This window comes from Halichoeres trimaculatus, unplaced genomic scaffold (genome assembly GCF_033239565.1).
Source record: "Halichoeres trimaculatus isolate MK-OKI-2021-1 unplaced genomic scaffold, fHalTri1.1 fHalTri1_scaffold_3, whole genome shotgun sequence".
NCBI classification, from domain to species: Eukaryota; Metazoa; Chordata; class Actinopteri; order Labriformes; family Labridae; genus Halichoeres; species Halichoeres trimaculatus.
In genome coordinates, this window is record NW_027437181.1 from 5,795,534 (window position 1) to 5,820,127 (window position 24,594).

Consider the following 24,594-nt stretch of genomic DNA (forward strand, 5'->3'; position numbering starts at 1 on the left):
ACTCGACTTTATGTAGACTTCAGGTCATGCCTCTAATGATCCTGTGCTTTGGGCATCATGTGGCCTCAGCAGCCCTGCAGTCAGCAAAGTGCTGCTATGTGGTCAAGGAATAGCAGAGATATTTAAGTGAAATTGTATTAAATCTGCTTGTTTTAGCCAAAATTATGCTCCAAAATATGTAACTTACTCATGCTTAGGTCCCTTTTTTATAAAGTCCAACTTTACTTCCATACATTTTTGTGGAGAGTTTAAAACTCCCCCAAAAATCCTTGAATTTTGCAGCTCTTGGGACTTTTTAAAAAGATGAGTAACTAATAAACTGAGCATGCTCACAGGAGGAACCAAGATGTTTGTTATAGTTTTGGACATTTTCACTGCTTCGACTAAGCATTATGAGCTTATAAGCATGCTAATGCTAGCTGAACATAGCTCTAATATTTAATATCTTGAGTTTCTAGAAGCAATTTTTTCCTCCCTCATCCCTTCTGGATGTGCAGCTATGGTGGCCTTCAAGGACAAGAAGCTGTTGTGAGGTATGATCCTCAATTTGATAAATATTTACCATCAAAAATGTATTTTTCAGTCTTCTGCTTCATCTTCCCATTGATGAACTGTATAATTGTTAATACAAAAACGAGGATGGCTTTTACAAGTTTGTTTGCTCTATGTTGCTGTAGATTCACGGTGGTGCAAAATGGAAAGAAAACAACTCTCATGTGCATAAAAGTAGGCTCAATCTATGATTTTTAAATTCAGGTAGTTATGCATGTTGAATACAACTCTTTTTCCCCAAGTCTGTTCTGTACATTGCACTACGAAGTTGTTCATACAAACATTAGAGCGCCACCCATTACCCCCTGAAATGATTTTTTTTCCCTGAAGAGAAAGTTTTATCTGGTGTGTTTGCTCTCAGATGACAATCTGCCAAATGGCTTGAGTCCAAACCAATTGCCAGGCCCAATCAGCAGCAGTGTTGTTTTTCTGTTCTTGGGGAGAAGCTAAAGGACTAAGACGCTTTGGGTCGGGCTAACTTGGGATTGGCACATCAATCACTTTGAATTAGACTGAGATAGCTTTGTGGACAGAAAGGCAACTTGGATGAACTCTATGGAAACTATAGGGATGCAGTGTTTCCATCGTTGTGCTCATGAGACCATTCAGATCACAGTTAGAGGACACTGGCAGAGTTATATACATTTATTTAGGGACTGGGGACTTTACTTACCCAAACCAGCACCCTGTTTGTAGTTTAATACAGCAGTTCTTGAAGTAAGCTGGTCTCTTGAACATTTTCTCCAAAGAAAATTCAACGCCTGTAACTAAAGTTTCAAGATATCACTGAAGTACCAAAAGCTGAACTGCTGACCTCTCGCCAGGTCATTAACACCGTGCTAATACCCAAATATCTGGTTGGTTTAATCACCTCTGGTGTAAAGTCTGGGGTTCATTTCATTCTCATGTCTTATTGGTCAGTGAGCGCTGTATTAAGAGCGTGATCCACACTGAAATCCCTCTGAGTTAGTTAGTCCTCACTAAGGGTTTTACACAACAGCAGGTCCATTAGAATAATGTCTGTTACATGTATTTAAAGCATCCATAATGAGATGCAGAGCTCGGCTAATGAAGATATGGCTGTGCGAGCTTTTTAGTCTAATGAAAGACAAACACGTCCATCTTTTAATCGTGTCCTTTGTAACCCACTGAGATTGATTGTGTTCACCTGTTATTTCTTGGGTACTCTGACCCTAAGAGCCTGGGCTGGTTTTGCTTTAGTAGCAGAACATTTTAAGATACCAGTAAAGCTGCTTCGCACCAACATATCTATGCCACAAAGCAGTTTATGAAAGATCTGGAAACATATTTACAGTTTTTAATAAAAGATTTTGAATTAAAACTAGTTTATTTGGATATGACACAAAACAGGAGTTTAAAAATGTTTCTTACAACCAGTTTCTTTTGTTAACAAAAATAATGGTGAGAAATCTTTGTCCACTAAGAATAAAATGAAAACAATAAAACTAGAAGTGTCATTAACCGCGTTACCACCCAGCAGGTGTAAATCAATGATTGAAAACACCTTTCAAGGTGTATATTGTACAAAAAAATACATGTTTTTGTTGTCTCGTCAATATCACACTCATTAGATGGTTAAAAAGAAAACTGTTCCATAGTGTCAAACAGAGACAACGCTAACCTACAGGGATCTAAAATTAGCAGCTCAATAGTGGCTAAGTCTAGAGCAAAGAGAGGTTTACTCAGGGTGACCGTAAGAGGATTTAATGACAAGCATCGTGGCCTCTCCTGTTCAGGTCCTGAGAAAAAAACAAACAAAAAAAAAAAAACACATTTAGAGCTGCTATGTGTTTTTATATTACATATGCATTGGGAAATGATTCAGGTTTTTATTTGACTCTGTGGCATGTTTTTTTTAAATATATTGCATAAGGACAAGTTTCTAGCACAGGACTGAACTGACCTGACACATCAAAGCATTTATAGTTCGAGTGAATTTTCATTGCAGGTTCCTACAGAGGCCTTAAAATGTCGTGCAGAGTCAACAGACATCTGGAGTCTTAAAAAAAATCACTTTTAAACACATTTAATTTATTTTAAAAAAATTGCAGGCAGAAGAAAAACTGCAGCACCGCTTCAGATTATTTATGTTATGTCTGTGTCTCCTGTTTGTTGGTGTTTTCCTCAATTATAGCTCACCCACAGGGGTCAACACACCTAACAGGATTAGGACCTGGACTTAGGGATTCCCCCTTCAAGGGGCTGACCTCGACTTCCTCCGCTGTTCTTAAATGAACTCTTGTATTCAATGTTCAGTACGCTTTGCCAGATTGTGCTCATCATTTTTTGTTTTATTCATTTATTTTTTTTTTCTATTTAGCTGCACTCACTTGAAGAATAGCAGATCCAGTTGATGTAGAAAGACTCCAACAGTTTCACTCCAAAATGATGACAAATAAAATAATAGAATGAGAAAAAGCAAAGACGTTTTTATATTAATAAAGACATTAAAGTGACACTGTGTCAGAAATTATTTAGGCACATGGAGTACATCCAGTTTTATTATGACCTATTCCTCATGAGGTAAGTAAACAATAGTGGTAATAACGAGCAGATAATCAAACTGCACATCAACCATTTCAGGTTATGTCCACTAGGTGGTGTTATTGCTTCATGTGCCTTCAAGGCAGCACACTCATAGCGCCTCACATGTAACAGGGAGAGTATTATCAATAACAAGAAGTTGATTTATAAACCCCATCAATGACCTAATGATACAATCATTCAAAGAGACATAAAATTTTAGAGTTACAATAATTTTATCAAAGGCAGATATTATGTAGGATCGGTTTCCTCTGAGAATGCCAACCATCATTTAGAATGACCACAGCATGAATTAAAGCAGTCATGAAAAACCTTTTTTTCTTTCTGGCTTTTAACTCACAGCTAATCACACATTTTAAAATTACATATGGTACTTTGGGCTTGATTCCATTAAAATCTCCTCTGACTGAACATAGGTAACTTTGTGAGACCACGATTACTTTTTCTCCCACACAGGCAAAATGGGAGTCACATTTCAGTAGAAAACATAAAAAGCAGGTACTACTATAGATCAACTGTAGTTTATACTGTAGATCAACTTAGTCTTAGACTAACTTTTATTGTGGCAACTTGTATTTTTTTTAAATATCTATAGAGTTTTGTAGGCTGTTTGAAAACTTCTCAAACAGCCAAACACCTTCATTCCCATGTTAGGTTGTTATGACATTAACCCTCCACTGAATTGAGGTACGTCCTCTGTCCCTTCTAGCTGTGGGTGTAAAGAAAAACCACACAGGGTGGGAAAACAATAGAGCTTTCCGTTTCACATTAACACCGCAGGAGTTTCCTCTTTAGGTGGAAGAATCTGGCGTTATGTAACAGAGGACACACTCAGCTGATGAGCCCCAAACAGACAGGTGATGGTGTTGAACAACCAGGATGTTTTTTACTGTTTGCAGTAAGGTAAGGTCTTGAGGTATATCACGATCCGGTAACCTCTTAACCTCTGCACGGCTACAGGAGGAAAGTGGAAGTCGTCTGATGTGGTTCACAAAGCTGCAGTCTGATTGGACGGGTGGTTGGGGGCACTGGGGTATGCAGGAAACCCACCGATGCGTCAGGAATTCCACTTCCTCTTAACACAAATATCAGCAATGGCTTATTTTAAAACACTGTGCTGTGTTTGACTCATTTTTCTCCAGCTATTTCTGGTGCAGAAACTCAACCAAACCGCCAACATTTCACAAGGTTGGGATTGGTCAGGATAGAGGCGTAATGCTTGGTGGTTTAGGTCGGCCACCGCGTGACATGAGATATTGGCTTTTCAAAATTTGACATTGTCCTGTTTGTACATCTGCAATCACCTTAATGATACATTAAACCATTAAACCACCTTGTTCCAACTCTAATGTACTAGTTATAACCTCACAGTCATCATACTGCGGATGACCCCAAATAGTTCTTGTTCAACATCATGTCTCTTAAATTTTGTTGCACCACTTAGAGCTATCACCGGGGGAAATCCTTTCGTAATCCTTAGTCTGCCAAATGTGTTGAACACTTTCCAAAAATATGATCCTCAGAGCTCTCACACTTCCTGTTTTTGTTTTCATTCACCTTTTAACTGACTGTACAGCAACTCCTCAAACTATTAAAGTTCAAATCTAAACTCAAAGGCTGATAGAGCTGATGCATTCAGTGGGAGGGGTAGTTGGACCAGAGAAGGTGTGTTAATCTCTGGAAAATCGGGTCAGCTAATGTTTATCTAGACTGTGAGTGATAAGGTGGGTGTGGGGAGGTGTGGAAGACTGAGGAGGAATTTTATGGATCTGATAAATGTGAAAAGAATCAAAGGAGAACAAGTCCTGTCCTCTGACAAGAACGGTTTCAGGTGAATCTCTGCAGGAAGTGACCTCATTGCAGAGGTGGGAGCAGCTTGGAGGTCTGGGTTTGGTTTAAAAGATAGATTCAGACGCGTAAACCATATTTAAGCTCTGTACACTCTAAGCTATAGATAGATTTAATAATGTATAGTCTATAAATTACTGTCAGGGCACTGATTTTTCACTTTGTTGTAAACTCTTGTTGCTCACACACAGGCTGTGATACACAAACATGCAAAACGTCCTATGGACATGCTTATCTCCATATATGTCTCAATCACACCAAAAACGACTGCTTGCATGCCCCAAAACATGATTCCTGCAAGAGTAGAGGGATTTCTTTCAAATACCGCGCTGGTTTGCTGTTATAAACGATTGCGAGTTGAAGCCAGTGCTAACCTCCTTGCGTACTTCCCTCTAAAGCCCCAGTTCCATCAAGCAGTTCAGCTTGGTTCACCTCGGTATGGCACACAACTTACAGCATTTCCACTGACTAATCCCAGCATGGAAGCCGAATAACCAAGATGAGCCATCCCACTTTTTGGGACCCATCCATAGGGGTACCCAGACTAAAGTGATCCATTTTTGGAAGGTGGAGCTACAACACTGCAGACTGTTAATAGGTCAAAAGAATTATCCCTTACCATGCAACAGCCGCTGTATTTCTCCAAGTGGAACACGGCCTCCCCTGAGGCCCCGTTTACAAGACAACGTTTCATCTAAAAACGCAAAAACGCAGTGAAAAAAATCTGTGTTTACACAGAAAAGCTGTAGTAAGCATGCCAGGCCTATAGTCGGCACTATAACTGTCTTGTCCAGAAGCCACTTTTGGGAGATCTCCACAGAAGTAGAGTTGAGCCAATCATCTGGTGTATTGGGGAACATTAAGTGCAAAAGTGGAGCAAAAGATGCACATTTTGTATAAAGACAGTCAGCAGATTCAGCAGATTGAGCCGCACAAGCTCAACACGGTAGTTTGACAGCGCTTTGTAACAAGGAGCCACATGCCAATCACAAAGAGGACAAATTGCTGGATGTTTCCCATAGTTGCTTTTTGTTTATTGTGCCGCATTTTTCTTCTTTGTTAGATTTATTAGCAGGGTACACTGTGTTGAGCCAACCCGTACCAAATTGTTCTCATCTAAACCAGACTGCTTGTTGGAAACAGGTTTTACATGAGCAACTTTTTCTTCCTGTTTTCGTGAAAAACATGTGATCACAGAGATCAGGAAAGCCACGCATACACCCAACTGATTTTTCCAGTATTTTCTAGATGATGAACCCATGCCGGTCGTTTTGGTCATCAGTCACCCTTGGATCTACATCTTGATGGCCCAAATTAAGTGTATTAGTTCAAATTATTTTAATCTAGAGTGAGTGAAGAGGGGGAATGAGTGCATCACAAATCCATGCTATTCATGCCGCCAAACAAGAACTTAAATTTTTGCATTGACACATAGTCCCCTGATGAATGGTTGAATGATTTCATTCATCTTAGGTGCAAACCATCAACTGTGCAATAAATGGATGTAGTATCTGTGACTAGGGATGGGTACTTTTCACATTTGAAACGATACGCTACCAATGCCCGGTACCTGCCAATCGGTATCAGTCCTCAACAAGACCAATTTTTGGTACTTTTTTGTGTTGATCTGGTTAATAATAAAATGGTTTTTTTTTTCAATTTAACATATTTATTCTTCAATATATAACCTTATAATGTTGTGTTCATGTCCAGCATGGAAAATCTCCTACTCTTCCACTCCCTTACAGTCACATGGATGTATTTAGGTACCTAAACATGGTACCTTTAGATTTTTTGTGGAAAGGTACCCGGTACTTTTGACAGAATTTGGTCGGTACCTATACAAGTACCTAATTCGGTACCCATCCCTATCTGTGACATCACCCATCTGTTTCTGATACAGAGTTCTGAAGCCCATTGGCATGTACCAGGCTCTTCTAAATCCATTATTTTCTTCATTGACTTTATTCAAGAATATCTGCTTTTTATCCACATTGGCAACCTGGTTTAATGAACACTTGATCGATTTCTGTCAAGACTATTGGTTAGCTTTGAGATGAACTTTTATTAAAGGTATTCGTGGGAGTGGCCTCTTCTGTGAGAGGTAGTGAAAGGTCATGAAGAACTTTGACGAGCACACCTAGAGATTATGTATCAGTGTAAAAAGAGCATGGATTAATGGGTACCAAGGGTTTTCACATAAGACTTTGTTCACAAAGTCTCTGAATACTATCAAGTGGACACCTGCCAGCCAATCAGAAGCCAACTTCGTCTCTGTTCCTACAAAAAAGTCAGAAAGTAGGCGAGGCGGTCCGACCCTTAGTGTGGAATTTATGCCCCTGTGTTTAGTTTGATGTGTAAAAGTCCTCTCCACTGAGTCATCCAGGGAGTCAGATTGGCCAGAGTGTGTGTGAGTGTGTGTTTGAGTGTGTGTCTGTGTGTGTGTGAGTCAGCTGGTATAAACACCACACCCTGTCCCGTCCTGGATCATAACGGAGCTGCTTCTGCTGCTCGCTGCCTCACTGCTGCTGCCTCTCTGAAGGTAAGGAAACATTGAAAACACTCCTCGAACTGTTGGTTTGTGCAGAAATTTCAGCTCCACTCTGCTTATAGCGCACAGGAATGTAAGACAGACTTGCCAGGATTGAAAGTATGTAAGTGTTGGCACTCGCACTGTGAGAAACATCTGTGAGAAGTCTCAGAGAGTCTTTGTTCAGTCTGTTAAAGGTTTTAATCTGTGTGTGTGGAGGCTGAAGATGTGATAACAGGCTGCTGGCAGATGGGTGCGGTTGGGTAAAGTCTCCACTGCACACGCACTCTGCTCTCTGCCTGCCAGTAATTACCAGACTATCATGATCCTGCCATTTACAGAGGAGAGGATCACCGAGAGGTGATGGAGCGCTGTTATCTGAGGGTTCCTGAGCAACAGGCTAAAGTTTGTTCCTCTCTGCAGCTGATTCTGGAGTTTGGAGTTGTGAAAAAAGTCATAAACTACAATGTTAATATCGTGCTAAGTTGACAGATCACACCTTGCAAAGAATGGCCTCATGTCTGCTAGTTTTCCAAGACTTTTATTTTGAAAAACAGTCAAATAAAGCAGCAGGGAGGTGACTCACTGAGAAGTATTTTGTTTGCTATGAGTAGCCAAACTTCTACCTACAAAACAAATAGTTTCATAGTTGCATTTTTGTCAATGGAAGTGGCATTAAAAACTATAAATCACAGCATAGGCTTCTCCAAACTTTCAAAATAAGAGTCTGATGCAGGGATAGACTTAGGTAAAGAGGATAGGAAGGAACTATAAAGCTAGTGGACCATTTCTGAAGCTTTCATTTTCACTCTAAACCTCACTCTCTGTTATGGAACGTCTAGTACACAGCTCCGACAAATAGGAGGATAATTCTGTTTGCTGAAATGAAACTCTGCAGAGATTGTTTGTGTGAGGCGTTGCTAGGTGATGGAACTCTTACACATTTCCTGTTCATATTTTGAAACAGGGTCAAAGGTCAGAAAGCTTTCCAGCTCCCCTCAAACACATAAAAAGAGGTTTGATGTCTTTGGATGATTTATGCGAGTGTGTTACATAACACACTCAGTGCAGTTTGCATTGCCATTTTCCTTATCGCTCGTCCTGGACTCTCCTGTAGACACACCCTCTGGCATGTCCTGGTCGATAAATCAAGCACACCTACCTGGACGCTTTTTCTACTGTGTTTACAGCCTGCAGGAATCTGCAGCTTTAAACATTAACAGGGGTTTTATCGCTTGTTTATATCAGTAAACTTGAAAAGAAAGCAGAGATTGGGTTTCCCCATAAATATTGACTTTGTGAAAGGAAGTTGGCCATCTTTAAAGTTACAGAGCCTGAATATTCTAAGAGCATGTGGAAAAGTTATTAAGCCTTGCTTTCCGAGTGTGTTACTTTTATATATAACTTATTCCAACTAAGACCAGAAGCCACTCAGGTGCCTGAGTCTTGCATTGTTTTTAGCCAAACCAAAGAAACTGACACTGCTTATCAATTACTGTCACTTTACAGCATCACCAAACACGTCTAAAACTCTGCAGGTACCTTGCCACCAGAACTCCAACCTGGGCCCAAACAGGTATAATGGTAATTGCTAATTTAGCCGTTAGCTCCCACTGATGAGCCATACGGGCTAGCCCAGATACGCTAATGCCTAAACCTTCATCAGCTCTCTACGGGGCTCCTATAGGAAGAATATACCTGACTTTGGATCTACTGTGTGCTTACGGAAATATTTTTGAATGGGGGTCAATCAGCTTGGTCCCCTCAAAGAGCAACTACAGAGAGACACATCGGGCAAGAGTTCATGCTACTGTTTTCTGACGGGCTGATTCATAAGTTAATTAGTTGTGAGAAACTTCCACCCATGCATTCACTATCTGCTGAGACATTTCCCAACATTCAACTTTTCTGTCAGAAAGTTTTGTTTTTGCACCGTTAGTGGACGCAACTCAGACATGCTCTTCATGCACCAATTAGCCTATAGGATATATGATTTACATATCACTATTATTTTGTGAACTTTGACACTTTTGCGTCTTAGTTTTGAGTTGTGTTAGGTCCTAAATACCTGAGACTATCCGGCTAACACAGTAGGGTCTTCAGAGTTTGTTGTTTCAGCTTAGTCTTGCCATCAAGCAGCTTGGAAACTGTATTTTGAAGAGGTAAACACAGCAGGTGGACCATAAGTTGTCATTATTCGGTAGATAAAAACAATGGCTTTTCTGATTCTCCAATTGAACTCCTGACAACTAAAGAAAAAAAAGGAAAAATGTGGATAACAAAGTTAACATTAACATCTTTCCTGGTCTCAAGTTAGCAAAGAAGTTTCTTCACTTTTTTCCTTCCTTGCACTGAATCTCCTTTTCCTTTGTAAACTCAGGAGCATAAAGGTACAAACGCTCCAAAAAGGGGCTCGAATGGTGAACTATGGTGTTTTTAGTTCCCATGCAAAGACAGGATTGTGTCGACACCAGGATGTTTGCTGTTCAGATGGTCTGCCAATTCTAGTCCCTGTTTATGCCAACGTGAGCCCATGCCCAGCCGGGGCCCACATGACACTGTGATACCAAATAGCCCACTTTGATGTGTTGGCTGCAAAGATCATCACATTTTGAAGTGTAGAGCTGCTGAACAAGCCAACAAACTCCATCAAAATTAGAGACTGGGCGTCAGGACACACCGGGGGTCCAGAATGTAAACTGAACAAGGATAGTACTTTGAGCGCTGAGGAGTACGTGAATGCTGCCGCTCAAAGAAAAAGGAAATAACTTGCAGTATTTGTCTGGTTACTGGGAATTACTGATGTACACTGAGGACTACTGCACAACAGATCACTGATCTCTGTCTCATCTCCCTGCAGGTCGACTCATCATGGCTCTAGTGTCTGAGTTTCTGGGTCAGCTGACGCTGTCATATGGAGGGGTGAGTCACCTGCTGAACTCACACAGGAAACAGGACAACAGCTCTGCATAATGATTATATTTATAGAGAGTTAATTGTAGGAGGTTACTGTTGCAGTAAAAAGTTTAACCATCGTCCTGTGTCCATCATGTGTGGCTAATCACTAATTATATAACGGCTCCTATGATCAGAGGCTCGTATCTTTACTGCCTGAAGCTCTGAGAGGATCCATAGTGTCCTGACTGTAAGGGTTTACTGCCACTAAAAATGCAGATAAAGGAGCAGTTTGTTCTCCACCCAGTTCACCTGATAAACTGGAGAACTGGGCAGAGACGCAGACAGGTTGATCATTAATTCAGACTCTACGAGAAGGTTTACAGAACAGTATGACTGTTTAATAAAGAAAGAGGTAAAAGATTTTTAGAGCTTTACAAATAAGAGTTTATTTAGTCATTCATTCATTTTTGTATCCATGCAGCGGTGAAATTTTGAGGCTAATTTTGGTATTTTTTAATATCTCTTTAAGTTTGTTTTCAAACAGACCTCTGTACAAGAAGTAAACGGGATGATTAAATACCCCAAAATTTAAACAAATAAAGCTGTTAATGAGATTAACCTTTGGTTTAAATAAGTACTTTAATCCCTATTTTCCTGCTTTGTGTAGAAAAACTGTTATTTTACTTAAAGGGACTGTAAGTTATTCCTTAAATGCTATTTCTCAGCTCCCTGATCAGGTTGGACCAAGGGGCAATATCTGGTTTAGAAAAACGAAGCTTGTGCAGAAGTGCTAAAAGTTACTGTTCATTAAGAATCCGCTTCAGGCTGGCAGCGGAAAGATCAGGAACCATGTGCACACCAAACCAAAAAACAGACTTTTATGGAATTAAAAAGCACATTTACAGCCTGGTTTAAATAACGGCTTGGGTCTAAAACGCTGATTTAGAAAGATATATAGATAGATAGATAAATACTTTATTAATCCCAAAGGGAAATTCAATTATTCAGCTGCACATTGACACACACACCACAGTCACAGCTAAGAAGTAAAACAAATAGTGATTTCCCTATCTGCACACTGTATGTTGAGTGCATTTTTTTCTAACATGGTGGTTTAGAAGTTATTAGGATTGTATGATTGTCCAATCAGAGACACAGCTTAAGTCATGTGACTGATTTTTCGGTAATAGGAACAGACGGGTAACGTCTCGCAGACTACGCCCATGTTTTATACAGTTATAGGTCTGACAGGACCAGACTGATGTGATAAACACATCACAGTGTCTTCACATCATTGTGTTCAACTACAACAATACATGATCCAAATTCACTGTCAGTCACTTTTCAAGGGATTTAAGTACAAAACGAAGACCAAACAACTCTGCAAACAACAAACCTTCCTTCCTGTGACATATTTCTCTCCCTCTGTCTGCAGGAAGCAGAGCCCATATACCCCACCGTGGTGCCGGTACGAGACTTCGACCCAGCCAAAGATGCTGCCAGGCTCGAGACAGCCATCAAGACGAAAGGTAAGGCAGCAAAAATGCTTACAAGACCAGGGATGGGTGCCTTTCACATATGAAACGGTACGCTACCGATGCCCAGTACTTTGCAATCAGTATCCCTACTCAGTGGTACCACTTTTTGGTACTCTTGTGTGTGTTCCTATGATACAAAGTATTCATTTGTTTAATGCTGTGTTGATGTTCAGCATAGAAAATTGCCTACTCTCCACTCCCACAAAGTCACAAAGATGCGTTTGGGTACCAAGACATGGTACCATTTGATTCACTTAAATTAGTACTTGGTACTTCAGACAGAATTTGGCTGGTACCTTTTAGGGCTGGGAGCATATGCTATTCCCAGGATTTGACTCTATTACAATTTTTGGGGGTGCCGATTCAATTTAAATAACAAGTCTTTGCTATTCACGATTTTTGCAGTTTTTAGTCTGCTTTTTTAACAACAGACCATATCAAAAAGTTAAATGATGATGATAATGTCTACAGACGATATCAGGAGCCATATTTCCCCATAAAATGCACTTTATGTGAGTCAGAGAGAAACATTTCACCCTCTGCTGGAGACAAGTGGTAACTTTTTTCAAAACCAGTATATAAACAAAGACTGAAAAGAAGACACTGAATTTGAAAAAAATATTTTGACAAAAAATCTCGATTCTGAAATTATCAAACCAAAAATCCTGATATATTGATTTATTTTATTTTTTCTCCCACCCGTAGTACCTATAAAAGTACCTAATTTGGTACCCACCCCTACACAAGACCCACTCATTCTCAGAATATTGTGTCTGAAATCCAACAAATCCTTCTCAAACTCATAGCCAGTTGTGTGAGAGATGTAACACAGACTTTTCTCAAACTAAACACACTCAAAAACATAGCTGAGCTCATCTAGCTCCAACCAGTCCATCAAGAAGGGCTGCACTTTGGTCCACAATCCAATATCTCAACAATATCCCCGTTGCCAAGAGCGTAACCTTTCATATTCACTGTTTCACCATCTCGTCATCAATACACACTTTAAAAATGAGGAGAAAACTCTGTACTTTGGAGTCCAGTTTTCCTGTCTTGGCTGTTTTCTATCTCTCAGCTGAATTCAGTTTTCTCTGTGACTCAGTTGTCTGATTCCTTCCCTTCACAGTCAGATCTCAGATTGCACACTGGCTTCTGTCCATGAATGAGCTCCTCAAACCATTACAGCATGTTTTTGTGGTCATGGAGATCTACAAAAGTGTGTGTAATGCTACTGAAACCTCTCCTGACTGTACTGCAGCGGCGGCGGTGAGAGTCCGATGTGTGGGGCGGATTACACAGGTCTGTTTGTGTTTGGACAGGGCTTCGAAGGATTTTCCAGCTGCTGGAGTCAGCTTCCTGTGTGTGAGCTGCAGTAAATGCAGGACGTCCCTGAACACAGTGTTTTCCCCTGTTTTGAAAAAATAAAACCATAAAAAAAAAAAACACAGGCGATGGTGAAAACTCAACGTGGAACAAAGAAAGTAAAGTCAAAGTGTCTCGATCCCTCAGACACAGCTGAAAGTGTTTATCTGTTATGTAAGAGAAAAAGGCCTCGGCTAAATTCAATCCAGCTTCAGTTTAGAGGAGGAACATTGTTTACGGGTTAAAAAAAGCTTATTTGTCATTATGGTTGCCCGATAGGTTGCAGAAAACAGTTTTACGATGTGGTCATGGATGAAAATCGTTTTCATTTTGGGAATACTTAAGTTAACTGTCACATCAGACTCTCTGAGGACCTTAAAGTGATAGATTTTGCCAAGATTATTACACAAATGACGTTGATCTCTTTTCCTTGTGTAAGTGCAACTTTATCTTTAGCTTTATCTAACCCTGCAGGAGTAGACGAACAGACCATCATCGACATCCTGACCAGACGCAGCTACTCGCAGCGGAGAGAGATCGCCTTCGAATACGAGCGAATCGCCAAGAAGGTGGATATCGATCTTTGATATAAACATATCACAAACATTAGTGGACTTAACCTCTCAAGACGGGATTAAATGACTATTTAACCTATATTTAAAGAAGTTCATCAACAGTTTTTTGCCTCTGTCTCATTTCAGGATCTGATCGCAGCTCTGAAGGGGGCGCTGTCCGGCTCTCTGGAGGCCCTGATGTTGGGACTGATGAAGAGCACAGCTCAGTATGACGCCTCTGAACTCAAAGCCTCCATGAAGGTCAGAATCTCTAGCGCTAGAAATCAGATATTTCCAAATTTCAGGGCAACAAGGCCCTATCTCGGGAACTCGATCACACTACCACTGCTCATTTGGTGTTAGTGCTTATTTTGTTTTCATTTTTTCCGAAAAACCTGTTTGGTTTCTATCAGCAAGGAGACAAGTTGGGGCAACGTCATCAGTTCATCATCATCAGTCAGTTCATAGGCAGCTGTTTCGGGGAAGGGGGGGTCAACAAAAATGGCACTGGGAGCGCTTTAAAAAGGCTGATTTTTCTATCTTCTTCTGGTTTATCTGGTGGTGGTTGTGACATTATCCTTCCTAACTGTCTGCTACACAGAGTGTGCTTGTCTGTGTGTTTGTGTATGTACGGGCATTATGTATCTGTGAACACATTGGGGTGGAACTGCTGTGGGCGATAGAGTGAGCAGAGAAATCTGAACGCTCACACATAAGGCAGAAATAGCAAGATAAATAACTTAAGGCCATAAGTTTGTTAAATTAGATAGAAATAGCAAAGTTTAGACCTGATCTATGAGAGAAAATGTGTAGCTGCTTCAGTTTTGCCTCCAGTTCAAGTTATGAATGAGGAAACGCCAACAAAACAACAGACGACTCACTCAGCAGCTTAACTTTATAAGACTGACTATTTTCTCATGGCTGATTGTTGGTCACAGTAGCCCCACAACCGGCCCCTGATGCTCTGGTGCTTGCTAAGCTCCAGTTGAAGCCAGGGCTTTGTCAGTACAGTAGAAACACAAAGAACCAGCGCTCAGTCAGGCACTGGCCTCAAACTACTACTAGCACAAGTTTGGTCAAAAAGGAGAAAGGGTGGGATAGTTACCCATCATCAGATGTGCTTGAACAATTTTATCTGTTACTGTCAAAGCAATTGGAGGGAGGCTGGGTAGTGCATACATAAAGAGCTTTCTCACTAATGTTTACTGCATCAAGTTTAATAACATTTTCAAAAAAAAGAACACACAAAAACCAAACACAGACCTCTGGAGTGAGTGTAAAACAGATAAACTTTGCTTAAAGTTCACGTCACCACCCCAACAACTCGACTGGTGGTGAAATATTATCATCTGTGTCAACATATCTACTTACAAACCTATCTGACTTCTGGCTGAAATTTTCAAGAGGGCTGCCAGAAAGTCTGGAAAGATAATGTGAAAAGTTTGGCTGTCCGTGCTTTCACAAGAAGCAGCTCACCCATAGAAGCCAGGAGATTTTTAGGAGTTTTGATAAGTTTAGATATGGTTAAAATCAAAATATGAACTGCTTTTTACATTAACTCTAGTACAGTTTTAAAAACAACTGTACTTTCTAGCACTTAACTTAAAGCAGTTGTGCAGGGCTTCACATAAACAGTAAAATCGTTGTTGTAAATTCAGTCCAACATATAGGCTATGTGTGAAATGAGGAGACTCACCTGTTGGCGTTTGTGTCTCAGGGACTGGGAACAGACGAGGAGACCCTCATCGAGATCGTCTGCTCCAGGAACAACGAGGAACTGACGGACATCAAGAAGGTTTACAGAGAAAGTGAGTAAAAATCACTTGAGCTCGAATAAAAATGTTAAAAACCGTTGACAATTTAAATCCAGACATCCTGACTGAACATCCACGTGCTGTCAGCGTTGTTAGCTTGCTAGCACCATCTAGTGGCAGCTGGAAGGAACTGCGGGCTCTTTTCATAGAAATTAGATGCAACACTATGAAATGTTGGAAGTTTGAAGACTTGACGTGTTTATCATTTATATTTTACACATATAACAGATATTGAGTTGTGTATGATGATAAAATATATTTATTGCTGTGAATGCAGTAATGCATTCACAGCATATGTTCTTCTGTGTCAAAAAAATTTATTAGGGGCTCGGGCTTCGAACGAGCCACTCTCCTGCATAGCAAGCTATGCAGGAGAGGGGCTCGTGGCGAAGCCACGAGCCCCTAATGCTCTTCCGTTCGCCTCTTTTTTTTTCTTCTTCATCTTCCGGCCAAAATTTTGGCTCGCTACTCCTCCAAGGGCTTTGAGAAAACCCACACAAATCATACATCAAAATGTGCGGCTCGGCCGGGAATGGTGTGCTATTATTTTTTTCAGCGATTCGCCAAATTTTGGCCGACTTATTGGCCAAAAACGGCGAAAAATCCCTCATAGAGAATGAATGGGGAACCTAGGAATCTCTCCCTCTCGCTGCCCAAAATTTCCACTTACTATGAGATGCTAAGACTTTGGCATACTTTCACTTACAGGCACCATTTTTGCCTTAAAGTGTTCACTGATCTTTCAGCTCTATGAGTATGACTTTACTTTTTTGAAATCTATTACAGTTTTTGAGATTTTACTGTTGAAGCAACATAAACTTTTTGGTTTTTGCCCTGAAACCTCATCTCCTCCAGTGCGGAATGTCTGAAAGTAGAGTGAGAGAGGCGGCTGATGACAGGTTGCAGCATTCTCCAATGAATTGTCACAACTTCCAAAATCTTCACAGCAGAAAAATAAAAACTACATTTTGAAGTTCCCTGACATCTCCTACTTCTTACAAAGGGAGTATTTTACCCCAAAAATGTACTGTTTTGCCAAAAAACGCCTCAGTGTGAGTGAAACCGTCACATCCCTGTAATCTGAAGTAATGTTAAATCTGACCTATATTTCTCATTAACTTCATTCCTAACTACATTTGCAAATCGCCCTCGTGCGGTCTATTTAAATCCTACCATCTTGTAAAGCACATCATCTTGTTCATCAGAGTCTCCAGATTCTCACAATGTTTTTGTTTTTCTTCTAGCCCTTAGGGTTTCAGCATAAATGCAGTTTGTTCGGACCTATGTCTAGCCCAAAACTCCAGCTGTAGATCAGTGGATACAAAGGAGTTCCAAAGTGTAACTGACAGATCACACTCACTGTGACATCATCCTTATGATCACCATGGTAACCACACAGCTGTGTCTACTGACTGATGAGGTCATTGAGGGACAGAGGAACACAGGTTTTTGTTTACTATGCCTTAACAGCCAACCCAAACTCTCTTATACACACACATACACACATACAGCCAACCCATACACACACACGCGTGCACATGCGCACGAACACACACACACACACACACACACACACACACACACACACACACACACACATACAGCCAACCCATACATACCCACGTTCACACACACACACACACACACACACACACACACACATACATACCCACGTGCACATACTCAAACACACACACACACACACACACACACACACACACACACACACACACACACACACACACACACACACATACAGCCAACCCATACATACCCACGTGCACACACACACACACACACACACACACACACACACACACACACACACACACACACACATAAACCCCATCTCTTCTCTCTCAATTCTCTCTGTCTCTTTCTCTCTTTCTCTCTTACTCTCTCCCTCCCTTTCCCTCACACACACACAGGTGCATGATTTTGAAGATATCATTTGGCTGCCTTGTATTTAAGGCTTTTTTTTCTTTTCTTCTGAACAGCTTCATTTCCATTAGTTATGAGAGGTTAAAAACAAGGTACTATGTAGCATTTTATGATAATTGAAAGCTGCTGTTCTTGTGTATTTTTTTCTCGGATTGTAAAATATGTCAGGACGTAGAGTCAAGAAGTGATTAGACTCGCAAAAGAAATATGAAAATATTAGTTTTGTTACCAAGCGCCACTCAGATCCTCCCAGAATCCCTCACAGTCTGTACTGCGCAGACTCTGGCTGCACAACTGCTGCCAATGACTGCCCCTTTGACAGAGGTGTTTTGGCTTCAGAACTGTACAATGGTAAATGGCAGTGCCACGCTGTCCACTAGGCAGTCTATGTTTGTGTCGTATTGCTTTGGGGCTAGAGTAGTATAGATATGAAAGTGTGTAGACACACACACACACACACACACACACACACACACGAACCCCCTTTCCTTTCAATACTCTCTTTCTCTCTCTCACCCTCGCTCTTTCTCTCCCTCTCTCTCTCCCTCTCTCCCTCACACATTCACACACACACACACACACACACACACACACACACACACACACACACACACACACACACACACACACACACACACACACACACACACACACACACAGACACACACACACACACACAAGTACTTTAAAAAGTTATTGAGAGCTTATTTGGGGTTAAGGATTTGTAATCAGCTACTCTCCCATGTCTTGTGATAAGTAGGTGTATATTTGTAACAAAATGTTTTGGGGCTAGAACAGTAAAGATATGAAAGTGTGCGCGCGAAGCGCGCTTCATTGTGCATGAGGTCATTTGACACCTGTTGAATCAGAAACAAGAAATGTTAAGAAGTGTTTCGCTATGTCAGTCCGAAACAAAATCTGGTGACATCTGTGTTTCTGAACATTTTCAAGATAGGAAAGTGTGCGCGCGAAGCGCGCTTAATTGTGCATGGGATAATTTGACACCTGTTCAATCAGAAGTCAGTACAAAACAAGGTCTGGTCACATCGGTGTTTCTAAACTATTTAGTGAATGCAAAAAGCCTGGCCGCCGCCCGAGCCCCTCTCACGATTTCCGTGGAAATTGTCTAGTTCTTCTTCTTCTTCTTCTTCTTCTTCTTCCGCCCGCTTTTTTGGACCGCTAAAACTTCTGCAAACTTCAACCGATTTTCACCGTTCAAACTTCAAAACGTGTATTTCAGTGGGGACAAGGGGGCTATGACTCTTCAGAAACTTTTCACAAATACTTTCCAAGATATTCAACAATTTACGAAATTTCGGTCCCATAGAGATGAATGCGGAATTTTCAAAATTTCCTCCCTTCAGGACATTTTTTCAGCCTTCTTCAAACCCTCCTCATTCAGTCATACATTCAGCTACAAACTCCATTCAAACTTCAAAATATTCAGCTATCTTTTGGCTTCATTCAGTGGGTTTCAAATGTCTCCTAGCATTCATAGTTTCTTCACAATGACCCTTCAAAGGTCATGATGCATTTCAGCTCTTCAAGCCGTTTAACATTGGTGTGTATTGGACGGAATGTTTCAGCTCAGAGTGGGAGATTCAAACGACAGAGCAGGGAGAGGGGGAAACAAGACCTGGGAAACTTCTGGGTAAACTGCTCTCTTGGCCACATTTTTTGAGCTATCAACACAAATAAGCCCTCAGCATGTAAGTAGTCTTGTCCTGCCTCTGACAAAGTGGTTTTTAAAGCAAAAGGATGGAGCACTTTTTCACAAAATGGCCAACTGTCGGGCAAAGTCAGCTCCGGCACCCATGTACTCCAATGTTAATTCCTGAGGGGTTTTCTCAGAGATCAGTCAAATTTCCCTCATCTATCTATCACTGTCATGGGCCTATTTCTGCATCTTTAGACATGAAATTTACACAGACAGCTTCCTCAGGGTCTCAGGATTCCTACGGTGTGATCATTTTTCTTATCGGCCCTTTGGTTTAGTCACAGTTGCAGGCAGTTTGACACACTGATTTCAGTGGAAATGTGTTGGGAATCAACAGACTCCACCAGCTCTCTGATGGCAGTTGGTAAACAATGATCACCATGGCAACATCTGGCTTCAGATGAGCCTCAGCTAAAAGGCTTACATGATTAAAAACTCACACACAGGACACACAGGATTTCATTTTAACAGCGTTTCAGAGATGAGACTTGCATTTTACCTCAGTCAGGTCATTATTTCCATAACTGTTCTTTAAAATTTAATTCATTGCTTCAAATTTTGAAAAGATGCAGCCATTTCAACTTTAAATTTATTTATCCATTTAACTGATTCATCCATTAATTTCCTTTCATCCAAGAGTTCATGGCAGGTTGATTTAGCATTCTGCATAAGCAGTTGAGTGCCAGCTTTTCATGAATTATTTCAACCATTTTCAGACATAAATTCAGTCATTCATGTTTAGCATTCTGCTTTTGCAGTTGAGCACAAGCTTTTCAAGACTTAATTCAAATGATTTCAGACATAACTTTAGCCATTCTTGTTCAGAATTTTGCTTTAGCAGTTCAGCGCAAGCATTTTAAGACTTCATTCAGCCACTTTCAGACAAACCTTCAGTCATTAATGTTCCACATTCTGCATTAGCAGTTGAGCGCAAGCTTTTCAAGACTTTTTCAACCATTTTCAGACATATCTTCGGTCATTCAGGTTCAGCTTTCGTTACATTAGCAGTTCAGCGCAAGCTGCTTCAGCATTCTGCATTCACAGCGCAATTTCTTCAGAAATTGCTTTTCTAGTTCTGTAACAAAATGCCAATACTGAAATGAGATAGACATGATCAGGCAAGGTAAAAGCTTGAAAAATGATTACCTTATGAGACTTGAAGGTCCCTTAAAATACAAACTATTATGAAAATGAATCTCAGATTAAATGCTATTGATATAACAGTAATAACAAACATTTCTTGAACCTGTATGATTATAAAATTCAACATCTGAACATAACATAATGTCAAATCTCAAATGAGCATTTCAGTATCATACTTTACAAACTATTTAATTTACTGAGTTGACTGGAAACAAGTGTTTAAGTTAGTTTTCTGGTAATTCAGCATTCAATGATTTTTGATTTGATGTGTCAATGAAAAAAAAAAAAATTAAGAAACTTAACTGGCTTCAGTAGAAAAAACAAAAGTTGTTATTCTTAAACCTGAAGTTCTTAAAGTGAGCTGACACTTCGACCCTGTTGGATGTTAGCATAGCTATCATTAGCTCAGTTATACACTTATTTTCCTTGCATTGTTTTCACATTGGTGATTTTATTTAATTTCTGTCTGCAGTGTTTAAGAAGGAGGTGGAGAAAGACGTAGCAGGAGACACGTCAGGAGACTTCGCCAAACTGCTGCTGGCTCTGGTTCAGGTTAGTTTTTTCCTCACAAGCACAACAAATAAGAAACACTTTTAAAAACGTGCTGAAGCCAAAAAATCTCAGCTTCCCAAATGTGGTGTTTTCACTTTATCTAGTTTCCTAATAAACTGTTAATCTGTATTATTTTATTTATTTTTATTACAACACTATTGAATCGTTACTTTGTTGTAGCCCAAGCAGTGGCGTTTTGTAATTGTTGACTCTTTTAACCCTTCACGAATGTGTCAGATATTAACTTATATAAACATGAGATTGCATCTATTTTTTGATTTTGAACAATATTTTTTAATTTTTACAGACAAAGAGAGATGAGCCCTCTAATGTTGTCGACTATGAGAAGATTGACGAGGATGCCAGAGTGAGTCAGACCCGTCCAGGTTTTATAAATAAAGTCTCATTTTGACACACAGTATTTCAGAAAGAATCAGAACTCTTAGCCTCATTTTTTTTCTGTTTTCTGCTCTGATGTGAACCTCTCAGTCTTTGTATGAAGCCGGAGTGAAGAGAAAGGGAACCGATGTGGCGACCTGGATCTCCATCATGTCAAAGAGGAGCGTCCCCCACCTGCAGAAAGGTGAACTACCAATGCAACATACACACGACTTATGTCCTCCAAATTAGGGTGATAAAATGTACTTAGTCTTTAATCAAACATCAAAAAGACAAAATACAGAATTTGATATCAAAGTGTTGAATATTGTTTGGTTTCAGTATCATGTCTGGATTTTTGTATGTGATGCTTTGCAAAACAGATTTTCATCTCCTAAGATTTTTATATTAGACTTTATTATTTTACAGGTTGTTAATTTAAATTAATGTTGCATCCAGTGTTTTTTCTGGTACAGACATTTAAAACACTAAAGCTAAACTTTATGAAACTCTTATTGATCTTGAAGTGTTCTTTTCATCACTGTGTTTTGTTTTCCTTCAGTGTTTGAGCGGTATAAGAGCTACAGTCCATACGACATGAAGGAGAGCATCAGGAAGGAGGTGAAGGGGGATCTGGAGAAGTCTTTCCTCACCCTGGGTAAGAACTTAAACACCAGGTAGATGTTTTTTGAGGAATATTTCATTTTCATGTTGGTTGTTTTTAATCAACATCTAAAACACGACACAAATTTGACCAGATTCAATGTTTGTCTGTTTTCACAGTTGAATGCTTTCAGAACCGGCAGCTGTACTTCGCCAACAGACTCTTTGAAGCCATGAAGGTACGGCAAAGTAGTTCTGTCTTTTAGCAGAAAACAACACTGGGTTTATCTACTCTGATTCTGGCTTTCTGAGTATGTGTTACACTTTGTTGAGTTTAGTTTGATCCACATTAGTAATCAACAGAATGCATGCTCTAATGGCCCTTTTCCACTAGCACCCCTTGGTCCTACTCTTCTCGGCCCTATTCGATTTGCATCATGTTTCCACTGGCCTGGTACCTCCTAAAACAAGCTAGTTTTAGTACCTACTCTACTCTAGTTCCAAGCGAGCTGAGTCGATACTAAGAGATGACGTTACTGACTGCCGGCTACTGATTGGTCAGACAATGTCGTCATCGATGAGTCATGAACGTGACACCCAAAACAAGACAGGACACAAGGGGATGAGAGCCACCCACCATTTTTAAACAACAACTGCATCCTCTGCTTCCCTCTGTCATACAGTTTGTGACAAAAAGCCACAGACCAAGCAACAAGTGTACTGTTGCCTCCAAGTTCTCCATTGTTTGCGATTGTTGTTAGTTGTTGGTTAGTGGAAAGCCATCACAAAACGAGTATTTGGGCCAAGTAGAGTAGGGCCAAGGCGTGCTGGTGGAAAAGGGCCATAAGAAATTAAATGTTGATTTTACTTGATAAGTTCTGTCATCTGGTTCCACTAAACTGTGTTGTTTTGGACACACAAAACACTATTAATGTGAATAACACATGTTAACTAATTCTAACTGTACTGTCTTTAAAGATACATGATATTACTAGACTGCAGAAACTCAACAGCATGATGTTGGATTTACTGACACCACATTAAGTTACCTTAATATGACTAAGTTCAACTAATTAAACACAAATAAACATTATTAATGTGGTAGTTAAGTTGTACTGGTTAAATCACAAAGTAAGATAAATACATCCCATTTTGGAACTGTGAGAAAGGAGGGAACAGAGACCCTGCTGACCCTATGCTGAGGGATGCCTGGATAGGGTGTCTGTGCTCAATGGCACAGGCAGGCTGTCTGCGCTCCATTTTAAATACTGTCCAAGTATTGATAATTTAAAGTTATCTAGGGGAAAAAATCACATTAAATACAGATAAAAACTGTACAAATTAAAAGGAATACTGTCTTTGTCACATTAAGCAGACATCTGGTCCATGCCATGTGAAGCACTGACAGCACATGCCAAAGCATTTTAGTGTACAGCAGGGTCCCACATCCACTGCGGTCTCTCCTCACTCAATGTTACAAAACCCCATCACAACTATTTTTTTTTTTTTAAAGGGGCATTTTTTAAGTAATTTTTAAGAGAAAAAAAGTAACTTTTTGGTTAGCTAATCTAAATTTGGAGTCGGATACAAGTTGATGATATAAAATAAATAGTTGAGTAATTTTTGCATATGTGTTATATTTAAGTGATCTCTTGCGTATTAAAGCCTTGAAATCTCTGATGATTATCTTATTTCAATGAAACCTTTTTAAATTTTCTGTGAAAACTTAGGAGTTTTAGTAATTTTAACATGACAAAGTTACAAAATATGAACAACATTACACTCTGCTCAAATGCCCGTTTGTAATCCTCTGCAGGGTAAAGGAGCCAAGGATAAGGTGGTGACCAGGATTATGGTTTCTCGATGTGAAGTGGACCTGATGAAGATCCGATCAGAGTTCAAGAAGCAGCACAAAAAGTCACTGTACCAGACCATCGCTGTGAGTATCTGTCCTCTAAACAGCCACAAAGAGATTCACAGTCTGTGCCAGAGTTTAAAACCAAGCCACTTTAAAAAAATAGGTTTATCAGAGTGTGATGCAGTGTCAAAAGTTACCAGAGGAAATAATCTGTGTGTTGATCTGATTCCTCGTGTCTCTGTGTCGTTTAGGAGCACACTAAAGGAGACTACCAGAACGCTCTGCTGAGTCTATGCGGAGGAGACGACTGAGGCCCCCCACTCTCTGCTGGACTCAATTTCCCAGAAGCCTCTTTGGTTTCAAACATCAGCTGACTGCAGATCTTCTTACAGTATTAGAGTGTTTTAGCTTTTCACCGTGAAACAGAAAGTGCCTCCTCCATCTCTCTGAGCAGCTTCAAATAAAACATCTGATGAATAATGTTTGGTGTGTTTGTTGATTGTTTCAGCTTACAACCAGCAGGGGGCAGCAGAGTCTCACTCAGAGTTTTACATCACAGGATTTGACGTTCAAAAAAGACTTTGGCATGATGATGCGAACCGTCTGTTCTCTTTCCTCTGTGCTGTTTAACATTTTTGGAGATGAAAATGGAGATGTTTGCTTGTTTTACTCATTGTTATGTTTCTGAGGACGATTAAGGGACGAGGATAGAAACTATTCAACAAAACCCTGGGAAAAGGG

General features: G+C 40.2%; 1 protein-coding gene across 1 annotated transcript; it reads left to right on the forward strand.

Moving 5' to 3' along the window:
• The first annotated feature begins 7,381 nt into the window (after positions 1 to 7,381).
• On the forward strand, positions 7,382 to 24,303 carry LOC141787676 (annexin A2-like). The gene is made up of 13 exons (XM_074666277.1): positions 7,382 to 7,507; positions 10,356 to 10,417; positions 11,829 to 11,922; positions 13,768 to 13,862; positions 13,995 to 14,108; positions 15,565 to 15,655; positions 20,935 to 21,014; positions 21,322 to 21,381; positions 21,504 to 21,597; positions 21,955 to 22,050; positions 22,176 to 22,234; positions 23,812 to 23,934; positions 24,105 to 24,303. Exons 2-13 carry the CDS (start codon positions 10,367 to 10,369, stop codon positions 24,162 to 24,164), a joined length of 1,017 nt encoding a protein of 338 aa, XP_074522378.1. The 5' UTR covers positions 7,382 to 7,507; positions 10,356 to 10,366; the 3' UTR covers positions 24,165 to 24,303.
• Positions 24,304 to 24,594: the final 291 nt, after the last annotated feature.

Bases quoted from the DNA above. Each gene is read 5' to 3' on its own strand.
- LOC141787676 (XM_074666277.1), top strand. From the start codon at position 10,367: ATGGCTCTAGTGTCTGAGTTTCTGGGTCAGCTGACGCTGTCATATGGA. The intron at 21,015-21,321 runs GTTAGTTTTTTC...TAATTTTTACAG, and splicing joins TGCTGCTGGCTCTGGTTCAG to ACAAAGAGAGATGAGCCCTC. The intron at 22,051-22,175 runs GTAAGAACTTAA...CTGTTTTCACAG, and splicing joins GAAGTCTTTCCTCACCCTGG to TTGAATGCTTTCAGAACCGG.